At 40.3% G+C, this 18,081-nt stretch overlaps 1 protein-coding gene and 1 long non-coding RNA gene across 3 annotated transcripts in view; one reads left to right on the forward strand and one right to left on the reverse strand.

Annotated features, from left to right (window-relative positions):
* LOC126188120 (uncharacterized) overlaps nt 1-18,081 on the forward strand; it is a 51,149-nt gene that overhangs the window by 31,700 nt on the left and 1,368 nt on the right. The gene's annotated exons all lie outside the window — the stretch shown is intronic.
* Nucleotides 17,186-18,081, reverse strand: part of LOC126188119 (SPARC-related modular calcium-binding protein 1) — an 805,467-nt gene continuing 804,571 nt past the window's right edge. For both annotated transcript variants that reach the window (XM_049929592.1, XM_049929591.1), the window contains one exon: nt 17,186-18,057. In XM_049929592.1, coding sequence (XP_049785549.1) covers nt 17,981-18,057 — 77 coding nt within the window. In that variant the 3' untranslated portion in view covers nt 17,186-17,980. The remainder of the gene's footprint in view (nt 18,058-18,081) is intronic.

Here is an 18,081-nt window from a genome sequence, read left to right on the forward strand (position 1 = left end):
TACAAAAGTGAAAATTTACTGTGTAACATTGAGAGCTGTGAGTTATTTCAATTTGATGGAATTGAAAGAGAAATTTGACAACACTGAGGTTGTGGGACAAGCAATTGGATATTGTAAAGGTAGGTCAGCATTATTGATTATGACTGCAGCAGACAGTATAAGTGAAGAACTTGTGTTGCATTGGCATGTAGGTAAAACTGAAAAACTGCAGGGTCTAATTGTACAATTGGTATGACTTGTATTCATATAAAAGAGCAAGGGATGTTAAATTTTCTGAAAGAATCATTAAGATTTTGTTGGAACATGAAGATGGTGCCACATACTTTGAGCCAAAGATAGCTGTCTTAGAAGGAGAACAGAAACAGCTACTCAGGCTTTTGAAGGAACAAGTGACCATAGTTAAAGTAAGCTTGACTAGTTTTAATCAAACAGCAAGTTAAATAGCAAAACATGAAGAGATTATCACACAGAGAATGGAACATTAGAGCTGGTGCATAGGAGACTATGAGAACAGCACAGACTGATGATTGCAGAGGGCAGCAATTTTGACCACTGTTAACAAAAAACAAATCTAACTCATAGGCATTTTCTATGAGTTAGAATAGGTATACAATATGTTGATATCAGCAATTGTCAGTACCCAGAAGGGTATTTTGGAACGGTCTATAATCAATCTAACTCAGATTGTAAAGTATTTAGAACTGATAAAAGATGACTTCAAGGACAAGCAGTCCCCTATCATCCTTATGACAGACAGTGGTTACCAATTGAGCAGAATTATTGATCTGGATATTTTTATTGGTGGGAACATCTTAAGTTATGTGTTCAATATCCCACTAGTGGAAGACAATGTGCACAACCTGTATAGAATATTACCATTGCCCTCAGAACAGGGTGGAATGAGGCATTTATTTATGTATATTTCCCCCAAAAAGGAGCTGCTGCTAACTGATGTGAAAGAGCAGTGTGCAAAGTTAATTAGTGAGCAGCTACAATGTAAAAAAGTAGAGCAGAGCTCCAGAACATGCAAATAAGACTTATACTTTGTTCACATTTGAACCTGAGGGATGTGAGTCTAAGATGCTGCAACCAGTGCAACAACTCCAGAAGGACTGCATGCAGAAGGACACCATTGAGTAATAATGAATGGCTGTTTGTCATCCCAGTAGATAGGGGTACTACCGTCATTTGTCATGAAGGGAGATCCATAGATATCATGCTTCAAGGCATGAGGAAGTTTAGATTTTTAGGTAACTGTTATAGACTTGTGGCTCAAGTGGTGATACAATCTGAGCACGTAAGATGAACAAATGTCCCTAGTAATGACATTATGCTGAACTTGAAAATGGAAATAGACTTCTGTGTAGTAGGTGAGAGATGCCTGTGTTGCACTGACTCATAATTTGTACCATGGCTATAAAATTTACCTGTTGTACTAACTGACATTTAGAGAGGTCAGTATGAACTTCGTCCTTGTTGGAGCTGTGGGAAATGGAGTTACGAGCAGTGTGACAGCAAAATAGTGACACAGCATAGGAATACAATTTCCACACTATTTATTAATAAGCCCATATATGTAACAGACATAAGCATTATGAGTGTACAGAGCATACTAACTCCTAATGCTTCATGGGGCAGCAATCCTCATTTACAGAGTTAGTGATGTTTCACTGCCGCCCCAGAGCTTGCCACCCCTGCCCCCTCCCCCACACCCCTCAAGAGTGGGACACATGAGAAGCTGCGGCAGGATGTCATCTGTCTTAAGTGATATGGGTGACTGTGTGAAGGTGGATGTGTTGGAAGACAAGTTGTAGTCAGCAAGGTTCACTGGGGGGATGCAGGGCACGCCCAAAGCATGATGTTGGTGATGCAACTAATGGATTCCTGCTGGCGGTGTTAGCAGATAAGGAAGTAGTCTCAATGGTGTCTTTAGTTGTTGCTGGTTCATCAGTGGCATTTGAAGGAGGAGATATGTTGGCAGCATTGTGTTGCATTTTTGCATCCACAGGAGGCATTACAGGTCCATGTAAGTCAGAGCAGTGATGGTAAGTGTACCGTCTGCCGAAAAACATGAGGTGAGTCCTGCCATGTCAACTTCCGGTGGAATGGGAGTGATGTGCATGAAACTATGTGTGACAGTGTTTGCATCCGACTGCCTGTCCATGTAGGTAGTAGTAATCATGAAGTTGATATCACATAATGTGACAGATATGTCATCAGGCAGAAAATCGTGGAGATTTACATGTACTTAGAAATTGACTAACAGGTGCATAGGAGGTGGAGGAATGGGGCATGTCTGTTGTGGCACGTCTGCTAAAGCCCACGCTGTTTTAAACTGATTCACCAACACTGTTGTTCATTACAATATCGAAAGTGTTTGTATCACATTTCAACACTCGGTGTGGTCCTGTAAATGGTCATTGTAATGGCGTTTCACTGTCTCTGTATGTAGGATCACAGGAGAACGTGTGACCAGGTCTTTATGAATAAAAATTCCTTGTGATACATGATTGGAAGGGGTGGCACGTGGATGTTTGTGAATGCGTGCAGACACATATGACTAAGTCTGGTAAGTTGTGGTCAGAGGGGACTATTTCATGCGCTACAAATCCAGCAGATAGAATGAGGGAATCACCATATAGTGTTTTGGCAAACAATGCGTTGAGGTCACCTTTATGTGCTGTGCCCAGTAGAACCCATGGAAGATCCACCCACGATTTTGAGCAACACATGATAGCAGCTTTCATTATCTGGCACCACCATTCCATGAGGCCTTTGGATTGGTGGTGGTTGGTGGTTGTGTGGAACTGGTAACATCCACATAGGTGGCATAAGTCATTGAACAGTTAGGATTCAAAATGCCGACCCTGGTCTGATGTTAAAAGAGCAAGGCAGCTGATTCTGGCAATCCAACTGTTGATGAAAGTTTTTGCTACTGTCTATGCTGATATGTTGGGAAATGGCTGTCTCTACTGGTATGTCAGTGAAGGGTGTGGCCTCCACCCATCGTGTCATGGGATCTATCACTGACAGAATGTAAAAGTAACCTTGGAATTCAGGGAGTGGCCCTATTATGCCAGTGTGAATGTCCTGGAACAATCCCTTTGGAATCAGGAATTTACCAAAGGCGTGCTGTGTGTGGTGGCCAGTTTTTGCTTGCTGACACAGAATACAGGTCCTGGTCCATGTGCCACAATCCTTTTTAATGCTAGACCAGACAAACCATTCTGTGATGAGGCGTATAGTAGGGTGCACGCCCGAATTTGCAAGGTTGTGGAGAAGGCCAAAATTGTCCTTCCATACAGCTCTGGGATGACTGGTTGGACCAGTCCATTTGAAATGTCACACCAAACTTGTTTGGTGGTGCTGGGCAGCGTGCGTTATTGCAATTGGAGCCCAGTGTCTAGTTTGTTAAACAAACTGCGGAGATTGGAATTTGTTACTTGTGCAGTTGCAGTCCTCTCAAAGTCCAGCTGGGTGGAGGTAGCTGCTATACGGGAAGGATAATCTGCCCCAATACTTTTGACACCTTTAATATATCACTCATCAGTAGTGAACTGTGCTACAAACTCTAAGTGGCGGAATCTCCTAGGTGCAGAATTTGGTTCAAGTTGAAAAGAATAGTTGACTGTGCACTGGATAGTTATGTACCCAGTATAACAGTGCACAATGAGAGGGAGCCTCCATGTTATAGAGTCACTGTAAAGAAACTTCTAAAGAAACAGAGATTATTGCATAATAGGTGTAAAATAAAGTGCAGGGCTATACATAGAGAGGTGCTGAATGAAACGTGTTTGGCTGCAAGAGAGCAATGCATGATGCCTTCAGTGACTACAGTAGCAGAATACTGGCAAGTGATCTTTTGCAGAACCCAAAGACATTCTGATCATATGTAAATGCTGTTAGTGACATCAAAGTTAGTGCCCAATCCTTAGTGAATGAGACAAGAACTGAAATTGAGGATAGCAAAGCAAAATCTGAATTTAACTCCATTTTCAAATGTTCCATTGCAAAGGAAAACCCAAGAGTATTACCCCAATGTTATCTTCATACCACTGAAAAGATGAATGAAACAAATGTTAGTGTCAGTGGTGTTGAGAAACAATTGAAATTGTTAAAATTGAGCAAAGCTCAAAGGCCCTATACTAAATTTCCAGCTGAGTTAGCCCCTCTTCTAACTATAATCTATTGTAGATCCCTTGAACAAAAAACCATGCCCAGTTCTTGGAAAAAGGCACAAGAAGAGTAGTAGAAGTGATCTACAAAACTACCGTCCAATATCCTTGACATCGATTTGTTGTAGAATCTTAGAACATATTCAGAGCTCAAACATAATAGGTACCTTGAACAGAATTAGCTCTTCAAGGCCAACCAGCATAGATTTCAAACTCATTGATCATGTGGAACCCAACTCTCACTTTTATCCCATGACACACTGAAAGCTTTGGATCAAGGCAGTATTTCTTGATTTCTGAAAAGTATTTGACTCTACCACACCTACACTTATAGTGAAAAGTATGATCATATGGGGTACCAAGTGAAATTGGTGACTGGTCTGAGGACTTTTTGGTAGGGAGGATACAGCATGTTATCTTAGCTGGAGAGTCATCGTCAGATGTAGAAGTAACTTCGGGTGTGCTCCAGGGAAGTGTGTTGGAACCCCTGCTGCTTGTATTCTATATTAATGACCTCTTGAGGACAATATTAATAGTAAAATCAGTGTTTTTGATGGTTTGTTTAATCCATGAGAAAGTGTCACAGAAATTCAGAAGGAACTGAACTGGAAAACTCTTGAAGATAGATGTAAACTATCCTGAGAAACTCTATTAACAAAATTTCAAGAAGCAGCTTTAAATGATTACTCTAGGAATGTAGTACAATCCCCTATGTATTACTCACATATGGATCCTGAGGATAATATTACAGTAATTGCTGCATATGCAGTTGCATTCAAATGGTTATTTTTCCTGCACTCCAAATGTGAATGGAACAGGAAGAAACCCTAATAACTGGTACTATGGAACATACCCTCTGCCATGTATCTCACGGTGGTTTGCAGTGTATAGATGTAGAGTTAGATATTTTGAAACTCATAAACTCACTCATCAGAATCTTAGGGTACTTCCTGTTGGCCTAGAGTCATGATATCTTGCAAGAAGCAAGGTTCACAGTACAACGGTACAAGTAAGCAAAATATCAAACTGTTAATTCGTAATTATATCCCATGAATTTATTGTTGTTGTTGTTGTTGTTAACCAATGGAAAATACAGGCTGGAATATAACAATCCGGAACCTATCCAACTGTATAAAAGATACCAACCATTTCCTCCACCGAATCTCCACAATTCCCGTTCCTTTACCGCACGGTGACCTGCTGGTCACTATTGATAGCACCTCCCTTTACACTAAAAAAAATACCTAATGCCCATGGCCTTACAGCTTTTGAATGCTTCCTTTTCCAACATCTGATGGATTCCAAGCAAACTACCACCTTTCTAGTCTCCATAACCAACTACATACCCACCTGCAATTACTTCTCCTTTGAAAGCATTAACTACCAACAAATCCAGGGTACGGGTATGGGCACATGAATGGCACCATCCTATGCCAACCTATTCATGAGCCGTCTAGAGGAATTTCCTAAACACCCAGAATCCTAAACCTCTCACCTGATTCAGATTCACTGATGACATCTTTGCAAACTGGATCAAGGATGAGGACGCCCTATCCACATTCCTCCAAATCTCAATAGCTTCTCCTCCATTTGCTTCACCTGGTCCTACTCAACCCAACAAGCTATCTCCCTAGATGTTGACCTCCACTTCAAAGATGGCTACATCAGTACCTCTGTCTATATCAAACCTACTAACTACCAGCAATAACTCCATTTCACCAGCTGCTACACATACCATACCAAGAAGTCCCTTCCATACAGCCTAGCCACCCGTGTCTGTCACATCTGCAGTGACAAGTGGTCTCTCTCGAAATATACCTTTACAGATCATAATTATCCTCCCAACTTTGTACAAAAGCAAATCTCCTGTGCCTTATCTTTCAGTCACCCACCATCTCCCAAAGACTCACCATCTGGCCACAAAGGAGTATTCCTCTCGTAGCTCAGTAGCACACAGGACTGGAGCAACTGAATTACATTCTCCGCCAGGGTTTTCATGACCTCTCGCCATGCCCTAAAATGAGAAATGTCCTGCCCATTATCTTTCCCACCCCTCCCACAAAGGTATTCCACTGGGCCACCAAACCTACGCAAGATACTCATCCATCCCTACACAAGACCCACTCCCAACCCCTTACATCATGGCTCATGTCTCTGTAGTAAACCTAGATGCAAGACCTGTTCCATATGTCCTCCCATCACCACCTTCCCCAGTCTGGTCACAAACATCACCTATCCCATCAAAGGCAGGGCTACCTGTGAAACCAGTCATGTGATCTACAAGCTAAGCTGCAAACACTGTGCTGCATTCTATGTGGGCATGACAACCAACAAGCTGTCTGTCTGCATGAATTGCCACCAACAAACTGTAGCCAAGAAACAAGTGGACCACCCTGTTGCTGAGCATGCCGCCTGGTATAACGCTCTTCATTTCAATGACTGCTTCACAGCGTGGATCCTTCCCACCACCACCAGATTTTCTGAATTGTGCAGGTGGGAACTATCCCTTTAATATATCCTATGTTCATGTAACCCTCCTGGCCTCAGCCTTCGTTAGTCAAAAGCTTATGATATGACAGTCTTTTTGTTGTGCCTATCTGTGACTCAGCATCTCTGCTGTATTATTATTACTATCGCTATTATTATTACTTCTATTACTATATGACTGTCTCCCTGTCTATCCACCTGTTAAGATACCGGTCAGATGTATCAAGTTGGTATATATGTCACATACTATGGTCTGTTGTCCATTGTGTGTAAAAAAGTTAAGTTTCTATGTCAATGGAACCAAAAGATAAGGCCATTTATGTCACATATTTTGATACTTGCTAACTCACTCATCAAAAGCTGTAGTATGCCTCGTGTTGACCTAGAATCATGACATTTGGAACAAAGCAAGGTCTCACAGTACAAGTAAAGGAAAAAAAATCAGAAAACTGTAAATTTGGTATTGTTGTTGTTGTTGTTGTTGTTGTTGTTGTCTTCAGTCCTGAGACTGGTTTGATGCAGCTCTCCATGCTACTCTATCCTGTGCAAGCTTCATCATCTCCCAGTACTTACTGCAACCTACATCCTTCTGAATCTGCTTAGTGTATTCATCTCTTGGTCTCCCTCTACGATTTTTACCTTCCACACTGCCCTCCAATGCTAAATTTGTAATCCCTTGATGCCTCAGAACATGTCCTAACAATCAGTCCCTTCTTCTTGTCAAGTTGTGCCACAAACTCCTCTTCAACCCAATTCTGTTCAATACCTCCTCATTAGTTATGTGATCTACCCATCTAATCTTCAGCATTCTTCTGTAGCACCACATTTCGAAAGCTTTTATTCTCTTCTTGTCTAAACTATTTATCGTCCATGTTTCATTTCCATACAAGGCTACACTCCATACAAATACTTTCAGAAACAACTTCCTGACACTTAAATCTATACTCGATGTTGAGAAATTTCTCTTCTTCAAAAACGCTTTCCTTGCCATTGCCATTCTACATTTTATATCCTCTCTACTTCAACCATCATCAGTTATTTTGCTCCCCAAATAGCAAAACTCCTTTACCACTTTAAGTGTCTCATTTCCTAATCTAATTCCCTCAGCGTCACCCTACTTAATTCGACTACATTCCATTATCCTTGTTTTGCTTTTGTTGATGTTCATCTCATACCCTCCTTTCAAGACACTGTCCATTCCGTTCAACTGCTCTTCCAAGTCCTTTGCTGTCTCTGACAGAATTACAATGTCATCGGCGAACCTCAATGTTTTTATTTCTTCTCCATGGATTTTAATACCTACTCCGAATTTTTCTTTTGTTTCCTTTACTGCTTGCTCAATATACAGATTGAATAACATCGGGGACAGGCTACAACACTGTCTCACTCCCTTCCCAACCGCTGCTTCCCTTTCATGCCCCTCGACTCTTATAACTGCCATCTGGTATCTGTACAAATTGTAAATAGCTTTTCGCTCCCTGTTATTTTTATATTTGGAATTATGTCACACAAAAGATATTTCTTTTGTCATTTTTTTATCCAACTTGAAACTTAAAACTAAGACATTCTCAAAAATCTTGAAATTCTTGGGACAAATATCTCATCAGTATCAATGTTGATAACAGACCAAAACTGTCAAGATTCTCCATTTATGGATTAACTGTCTATATACATAATTATATTTGTATGGAACCCTCAGTATGAGTGTTACTTGCACCTTGCCTTTTTTCTTATTTGATGTCACTTCAGCAACTTGGACATCAATGATGATGAAACAGTGATGAGAACAATGCATATACCCACTTCTGAGTGGAGAAAATCCCTGACCCAGCCAGGAATCGAACCTGGGGCTGCATGAATGAGGATCAGTAACACTGTGCATAAGACTACAGGCTGCTGAAAATTATCCAGTAACTTTATAAGTTTGATTTTAATGCTGGGCTAAACATGGTTCACGTCTGTGGAGTGCTGACCAATGGAGGTCTCGGCAGAGCATGAGTTGCAACCTTTGACCAATAGAAGGGTAGGAAACTATTATGCGAGGTCTCGGTTGTAGGTAGCCATGGCAGAGATGGCTCACTCTCTCGGCTGCTGGCTTCCAGTCCACTAATGTGTTCCTCCCCTGTTCTCCTATCTTCCATTTGGAACTTTGGCTGTAATGACCACCTCTGAATGGATGACAGATTCCCTATATGTGCCATCTGTATTCCCTTGTGATGAATAAATGCCCTAAGAGTTTTTACCAGATTTTGCTGGTTTTCATTCAGTGATGCAACTGTCCCAAATGTCCACTTTAGAACCAATCCTTTACTGTAGAATCAAGGCACACTATTCTCACTCCTCTACAGCCTGAACACATTCTCTCCCATATGATTCGCATGGTCCTATATAGTAGCACCTCCTTTCCAACTACTCCATAATACTCTCCGTCCACATCAAATTCACCAAACACCAACAGTATTTCCATTTTGATAGCTGCCCTCCCCATCATACTAAAAAGTCTTTCCCATGAAGTCTAGTCACATGCAGACAATTTATCCATAGTAACAAGCAATCCCTTGGCCAGTCCACCCTGTGGTAGAACACATGGGTGAGCACAAAATACTGAACATAAATTGCTGCTTCAGAATTCATATTGCCTGGAGACCACCCTGCCCTCACTCCCAATACCAGCCATGATGGTTTGTCATGAAGTTTTAATTATATTGCACAATTGATTTTTTGTTTGTTTCTATGTACATGTCTACAGACCTGGTATACATTTAAACCCCACACCACAGTACCAAAGCTAACTATCCAGGGAGCCAAAACAAAACTGCACAGCGCAGTGAAAAAGGTGGAGTGTTGTGCAGTAATTCATTTTCCACATCTGAACGGGACCAAAACTGCAACATGCAAAGTTGATGGACATGTATGGCAACAATGCACCATTATACACTTAGGTGACAAAAGTCTTGGGCTAGTGATAAGCACATATGCAGATGGCAGTAGTATTGTGTACATAAGGTATAAAAAGGCAGTGCACTGGCAGAGCTGTCATTTGTAGTATTATGGCCACACAACAGGAATTAGGAGACTTTGAATGTGGAATGGTAGTTGAAGCTAGATGAATGGAGCATTCCATTTTGGAAATTGTTATGGAATTCACTGTTCCAAGATCCGCAGTGTCAAGCGGCTGCCAAGAATACCAGATTTCAGGCATTACCTCTCACCATGGACAATTCTGTGGCTGATGGTCTCCCTTAATGACCGAGAACAGTGGTGCTTGCATTGAGTTGTGAGCATTAACAGACAAACAGCACTGTGTGAAAAAATTGCAGAAATCAATGTGGGATGTACGACGGACATATCCATTAGGACCATGTGGTAAAACTGGGTGTTAATCGGCTATGCCAGCAGAGGATTGATGCATGTGCCTTTGTTAATTGCACAACGTGGCCTGCAGCACCTCTCCTGGGCTAGTGATCATATCGGTTGGACCATACACAAATGGAAAACCATGACATGGTCAAATGAGCCCCAATTTCAGTTGGTAAGAGTTGATGGTAGGGTTTGAGTGTTGCACAGACCTCTTGAACATATGGACAAAAGTTGCCAATGATGTACTGTGGAAGCTGGTGGTGCCTCCTTAACACTTTCACTGCGGCATCGGTGCAGGCGCGCAACTCTCCAGTGCGGCCCGGCAACGTGCAAGTGCGGGCCAGTAACTCTCCAAAATGGCATGTACCGCTCGTAAGTGACACTCCTAAGCACACCTGAGCTACAGGATGATGTCAAGACCTTGTAAGATCTGTAGGATCGTGTTATATACTGACTTAATTATGACACCTTAGATGTGTTACTTCAAATAAGCTTCGACTGTATTGTGGTCATGTTTTGAAGTCTGTTTGTTGTCTGACACCTATAGTGGTCACACAGGCGTCATTAAAATGTTCATTAGCCACGATTACGAACAATATATGTTTGATAATTGACCACATAAAACAAAAGTTTACACGCTTTGATGCTAGCTTAGACACTGCAACTAGACTGAGTAATCCGATTGTGAGCGCGGACGCTTTTAAGCATCAGCCGCACAGGCTCGTGGCTTCTTGTGACACTTATAAGCATCAGCCACAGCGAAAGTGTTAAAGGTGTGGGCTGTGCATACATGGATTGGACTGGATCCTCTTGTCCAACTGAACTGATCATTGACTGGAAATGGTTATGATCAGTTACTTGGAGACCACTTGCAGCCATTCATGGACTTCATATTCCCAAACAATCATGGAATTTTTTGGATGACAGTGCACCATAGCACCAGCCCACAGTATTTAGTGACTGGTTTGAAGACCTTCAGGAGTATTCGAACGAATAAGTTAGCCACCCGCATCACCCAACCTCATTTCCATCAAACATTTGTGGCTCATAATCGAGAAGTCAGTTTGTGTACGAAATTCTGCACCAGCAACATTTTCACAATTATGAATGGCTATAGAGGCAGCATGTTTCAGTATTTATGCAGAAAAGTCCAACGACTTATTGAGTCCATGCCCTGTCGAGTTGTTGCACTACGCCAGGCAAAAGGTGGTCCACTATGATTTTGGGAGGTATCCCATGGCTCTTATGTCAGTGTGTGACAGTTTTTAAATGGTGCAGACACTCTCAGTGTCATTAAACAAAACTGAATGACAAATGAAGTGGCAGACCATTTCTTTGTGAAGAATTGGATATGACGAAAGAAGTGGCAGCCCTTGTGGTCAAAGACTGTCATATCACTACAAGGCAATAGTGGAAAATATGAAAATCAATCATGGATCGGTTTTCAGTAACTTCTACACCATATTGAGCATGACTTAGTGCACTGCCTACTGGATTCTGTGAATGATCATTCCCATTCAAAAAGCCTATCAAAATGAAGCATCAGTGGAAATGTTGCAGTTTTGAAAGGCCAACCCAAATGACTTCCTTGTATGCCTAATGTATGAGTGCACAATCAGTCACTAAGCTAATTCTTACTGAAAGCTACTACATAACTAATTTCGATACACATTTATTTGAGCCCTCCTTTAAGGAATTCTGGCACTGGAAATGTATTCTGTACTGGATATAACTGTCAATTTTGTGCATAGGAAATGATATCTGGGGCAGGCCAGTCAGAATTGGTGCTAGGTAATGACCCCAGACAGTACTGCATTGTTTCAAACAATTTCAGCATTGCCAGTGCAAATAGGTTGAGAGGATAAATTCATTATATTTGATCTTGCTTTAGCAGCAGTAGTAGTTTTTGCATATTCTTGCTTCAAGTCTGTTGTACTCTCATGATTTAAGAATTCTGTCACTGAATAGAAGCATTGGTCTAATAGACAACATGAGAAATGAGGATCCCAGCACATTTCCCTGGGGCATATCAGTTGATGGCACTTTATCCAAGATAACTTTGTGCCATCCTTACCAATAAATTTTCAGTCCAGCCACAAGTTGTCTCAAAGTTCAGTTGTATTATTAGCAGCAAAAAACCTTAAGTCATAAATGTACTGGGAAATGAGTAAGAATTCGAAGGTCATTAGACTTTTGCAAGATGTAATGTTATCTGCTGTACACAATATTCTTACTGCTCACTTCTGCCGAATAAACATTTTACTTACTTTAGGTGCATTATCCAATGAGATAAACCCACAGTACACAAGGAAGTAAGAAAATATGCAAAATAAGCTAACACTCATCTTTATGTCAACACAAAGAGCTTTTCTAAGGGCAAAACTCACTTAAATGTGATTCTTGATTAGTTTAACAATGTTTTGGCTCCATTTTATTATCCATCTGTATAGCAAGGAATTTTGTAGTCTGTGTTTCATTTTGTGCATGAGCTGTAATATCTATGTCTGGTACTAAGACCATTCTCACTAGATTAGAGCCACATAACAGATTTTACACAAAATTTGCAGCTGAACTACCCTCTCTTTTAACCATAATGTGCTGTAGATCTCATGAACAAAAAGCTGTGCTCAGTAATGCTTTTCTCTTGGATGAAGAATCATTGACTGGTGTAGAAATAACTCTCAAGTGTTCTCCTGGGGAAGTATGTTGGGATGTTCCTTGTTCATTTTGTATGCTAACAACTTTGCAGACAATATTAATAGTAACCTCAAGTCTGTCTTAGCTGGTGCAGTTATCTACAAATACTATCTGAAAAAAGTTGTGCAACTGTTCAGTCAGGCCTTGACAGGATTTCAGTGTGGTGGAAAGTCTAGCATTTACTTTTAATGTTCAGAATATAATAGAAATGTGAAATTGGAAAATTCATTAAACGAAGAAAATGGACCCTCCCATGACTTAACAATGGAAACTTTTACAGTGGAAATGATCAACACACAGAAATACCGGGGTGTAAAAGTTTGTAGAGATATGAAATGGAATGATCATTTAGGCTCAGGTAAATCAGATCCCAGACTTAAATTCATTGGTAGAATACGAGGGAAATGCAATGAGTTTACACATGGGATTGCTTACAAAACACTTGTGTGAGCCATCATAGAATATTGCTCAAATGTAAGGGACACATACCATACCATACCATACCATACCAACAGTTGATAAAGAACATATACAGAAAAGGGCAGCACAGATGGTCATATATTTGTTTGACCCATGGGAGAGTGTCACAGAGATGCTCAAAAACTGAATTTGTAGATGCCTGAAGACAGATGCAAATTATACTGAGAAAGTCTACTTGCAAAGTTACAGGAAACAGCTTTACAAGGTGAATCAATGACATGTCTTCAGCAGAGGTGATATAGTTTGCAGGTGGTATGGCAAACAACATGCCTCTTGGCTGCTGTATCTGCCAGTTCATTTCTCTTCATTTCATTTTAGTAAAAAATTTGGAGGATTTTACATTACTGATGACAGTAGAGTTTCAGCTGTTGCTTACAACTTGTCGTCTACATTAGATAAAGCTCTTTCTCCCTAGCACAAGATACTTTAAACCCATAAGTTTTCCATTCTTACCCTTGTGCTTTTGCTCAATTTTATTCTTGTTTGTTTTAGAGGAAAACAAGACTCAAAGTACTGTAGAAATATGTTTAAGGAAGAAATTTACATCTCTGTAACATCTGCTTAATGACTTGTTCCCCAGAGTTCTTTTCACAATTTCTCTCTAAACACCATGATGATGTCATTGTTTATGATTCTACGATACAATACTTTTCTTCCATGATCTGTACTACTCAAGCTCAATATTGTAGCACTTGGCCTCCTGTGCCTGTTATTGGAAACATAGTGATGTTACTGTAAACAACTACAGTGGTGATTAAGGAAAATGCATTGCACTGTGAATGCTTTCAGGACACTTGTGCATACACTATCAAGTGCCAACCAGCATGGATTCTGAAAACACCAATCATATGAAACCCAACTTGCACGTGACGTACTGAAAGCCTTGGATCAAGGCAGTCAGTTATAGGCTGTATTTCTTGATTATAAAAAGCATTTGATTTAGTATCACACCTATACTTATTGTCAAAAGTACGATCATATGGGGTATCATGTGAAATCTGTGACCTGATTGAGGACTTTTTGGTAGGGAGGACGCAACATGTTGTCTTGGATGGAGAGCCACCATCAGATTTAAATGTAACTTCAGTTGTACCCCAGGGAAAGGTCTTCGGAGCCTTGCTGTTCATGATGTACTGGGTAATCAAAAAGTCAGTATAATTTTGAAAACTTAATAAACCACGGAATAATGTAGATAGGAATGTAAAAATTGACACATTTGCATTGAATGACATGGGGTTTTATTAGAAAAAAAAAATTCACAAAATGTCCGACAGATGGCGCTGGACATAAAAACGTCAGTGACTGCGCATGACAATCGTGTATAAAAAGAGCTGTACTGAGAGAGAGAATTAGATGCGCCAGCAGTCGCAGCATTTTGACATTACCTGAAAAGGCGCCTTTAGTGAAGCTGTGTTATCAGAATGGGGAATGTGCTAGGTCAGCGTTAAGATCCTATCGCCATAGGAAGGGGATTCGAACATGTAAAGGTCTGTTGACAAATGCAGCTGTGGTGAGAATGGTTTCGAAGTTCAAAGCCACGGGTTGTTTGGACGATAGACCCCGTAGTGGCCGACCGAGCACAAGGGGTAATGCTGCTGAGACAGTTCAGGAAGAAATGGAGACTGTAGCGGGTTCGTCTATGCACCGGGAAGTTGGCGCTCGTGCAGTCGCACTTCACACCGGCATTGCATGCACTACTGTTTGGTTGGCACTGAGGCGTACCCTCCGATGCTATCTGTACAAAATCCATTGGCATCATGAACTGTTACCTGGCGATTTAGTGAAGTAGAGGGCATTTGCAATGTGGGCGTTTCAAAAGATGGCAGAAGATGACGATTGGTTGAGTAACGTGTTGTGGAGCGACGAAGCTCATTTCACGCTCCGAGGGTCTGTCAACGCCCACAACTGCAGAATTTGGGCTACCAAAAATCCTAGAACTGTCGTGGAAACTCCATTGCACGAAGAGAAAGTCACGGTATGGGTTGGATTTACCTCATCTACCGTTATTGGGTCTTTTTTCTTAGAGGAAATAAGTGATTCTGGTTTTGTAACTGCTACTGTGATGGGTGAGAGGTACGCCATTTGTTACAGAATCGCATCATCCCCAGCCTGGCTGATAAACACCTGCTGGAACGTACGATGTTTATGCAGGATGGTGTTCCACCCCATATTGCTAGACGTGTGATAGATCTCTTGCGCGCGTCGTTTGGCGATGATCGTTTGCTCAGCCGCCACTTTCATCATGCTTGGCCTCCCAGGTCCCCAGACTTCAGTCCGTGCGATTATTGGCTTTGGAGTTATCTGAAGTCGCAAGTGTATCGTGATCGACCGACATCTCTAGGGATGCTGAAAAACAACATCCGACGCCAGTGCCTCACCGTAACTCCGGACATGCTTTACGGTGCTGTTCACAACATTATTCCTCTACTACAGCTATTGTTGGGGAATGATGGAGATATTGAGCATTTCCTGTAAAGATCATAATCTTTGCTTTGTCTTACTTTGTTATGCTAATTATTGCTATTCTGATCAGATGAAGCGCCATCTGTCGGACATTTTTTGAACTTTTGTATTTTTTTTGGTTCTAATAAAACCCCATGTCATTCCAAGCATGTGTGTCAATTTGTACCTCTCTATCTACATTATTCTGCGATTTATTCAGTTTTCAGATTTATACCGACTTTTTGATCACCCGGTATATTAATGACCTAGAGGACAATATCAGTTGTAGCCTGAGACTATTTGCAGATGATGCAGAGATCTATAATGAGGTACTATCTGAAAGCAGTTGCAAAAATATTGAGTCAGATCTTGATAAGATTTCACAGTGACGCAAATATTGGCAACCTACTTTAAGTGTTCAGAAATGTAAAATTGGCACTTCGCAAAATGAAAAACATAGTTACCTATGATTGTAATATCATTGAGTCACTGTTCGAATCGGCCAACTCATAAATACATGGGTGTAACACACTGTACAGATATGAAATGGAATGATCACATAGGCTCAGTCATGAGTAAAGCAGGTTATAGGCTTCATTTTATTGGTAGAATACTGGAGAAGTGCAGTCAGTCTATAAAGGAGATTGCTTACAAATCACTCCAGCAATCAATTCTAGAATACTGGTCAAGTATGTGAAACCTGTACCAAATAGAACTAACAAGGGATTTTGAACATATACAGAAAAGGGACATCACAAATGGTCAAATGTTTGTTTAATCCATGGGAGAGTGTCACAGAGATACTGAAGGAACTGAACTGGGAGACTCTTAAAGACGGATGTAAAGTATTCCAGGAAAGTCTATTAACAAAGTTCGAAGAACCAGCTTGAAATGGTGACTCTAGGATTACAGTACAATCCCCTATGTACCACTCACGATGGGGATCGTGAGAATAAGATTAGAATAGTTACTACATGCCTGGAGGCATTCAAACAAACACTCTTCCCATGCTTCATACGTGAATGAAACAGGAAGAAACCCTAATAACTGATACAATGGGACGTACCCTCTGCCATGTGCCTCACAGTTATTTGCAAAGTAATGACATACATGTAAAAGAGGGGAAGAGAGAGAGAGAGAGAGAGAGAGAGAGAGAGGACTGAAGGGCTAAGAAATCCACTGCAACTAATGCAAAGAAAACGAATAAATAATTAAAGTGCAGAATAAAATAAGCATACTGATCACATTTTTCATGTCTATTGAATACCTACAGCATTAACAATGAAACCTTGAGGCAGATGTGCTACCCTGAAGGTAATTCAGGCTGCACATTTCATTACTGATGACAGAACATATAAAGGTGATGACAGTATCCTGTCTTCCAGAATTATTGGTTCCTTCCTCATGGAGGAGAGAGTAATAGGTTGGGGAAGTTAACACCAGTCATGTCAAACTGTTTTCTGTCTTTTTTATGAAATTATGATTTCTGGATATTGAAGGAATCATGATTAAAGAGTAAATAATTCTTGTTATAGTCTGTACTGTTTAAAAATATCAAAAAGTTTTTATTTATTTACATCTAAAATGTAGGGACAGATAATGTTTTTGTCACTTTTACATGAATGACTTCATAATCACCATCTTAACTGTTACAATATGTTAAAACTTTTGCATATTACATCACATTTACATCTTAAAATATTAAAGCTGATCATATTTGTGTGGTTCATTGTGAATCTGAAGGAAATAGGAGAAAAAATTACAGAAATGAGATCTAATCTTTCACAAAGTGCACATAATTATTCTTAAAGGCACCAGATGTAATACATACTTCATTACACTTACAAATGTTGAAAGTGTATGTCAGAATCTGATGAGCTAATGTACACAATGGAAGAAAGAAATTTAGCTATTATAAATAATTGCTGTTAAACAAAGAATCACAGCATTGTTCATATTTCATAAGTATATGTCTATATTTGACTGAATGCATAGAAAATAAATAATCAACATCTCACTTTAATACACTGCTAAAAAACAGGCATCCTGAGTTTCTTTCATCCACTCTTCAAATCTTCACATTAAACAGTCTTATGTACACACATTATTAAAAAAATCATGGAATATGGCAAGAGAGCTCCAAGTCTTTGTTGCACAGTCAGAGCACCAAACTGTTGCAGCAATTTTTGAGTGTTTCCTGTGCACTTCTTAGTCTTTTCATATTGATGAGCATCTCTCTGCTCTAGTAAATGATGCTGACACCTGATGAATTGAATAATCAAGTTAGCATCAGATTTTAAACGCAATATTAGCGATTTCCTTTCTCTCACTAATGGTCATTATTCTTGCTTAAGTAACATCTGTAAAGGGTTTTCTCCTTTTACTCTTCTGAAACTTGATGTCTGCGAAGTCCTCGCTGAAAAAATAAGAAAAATTGCGT

The sequence above is a fragment of the Schistocerca cancellata genome, chromosome 5 (genome assembly GCF_023864275.1).
Source record: "Schistocerca cancellata isolate TAMUIC-IGC-003103 chromosome 5, iqSchCanc2.1, whole genome shotgun sequence".
NCBI classification, from domain to species: domain Eukaryota; kingdom Metazoa; phylum Arthropoda; class Insecta; order Orthoptera; family Acrididae; genus Schistocerca; species Schistocerca cancellata.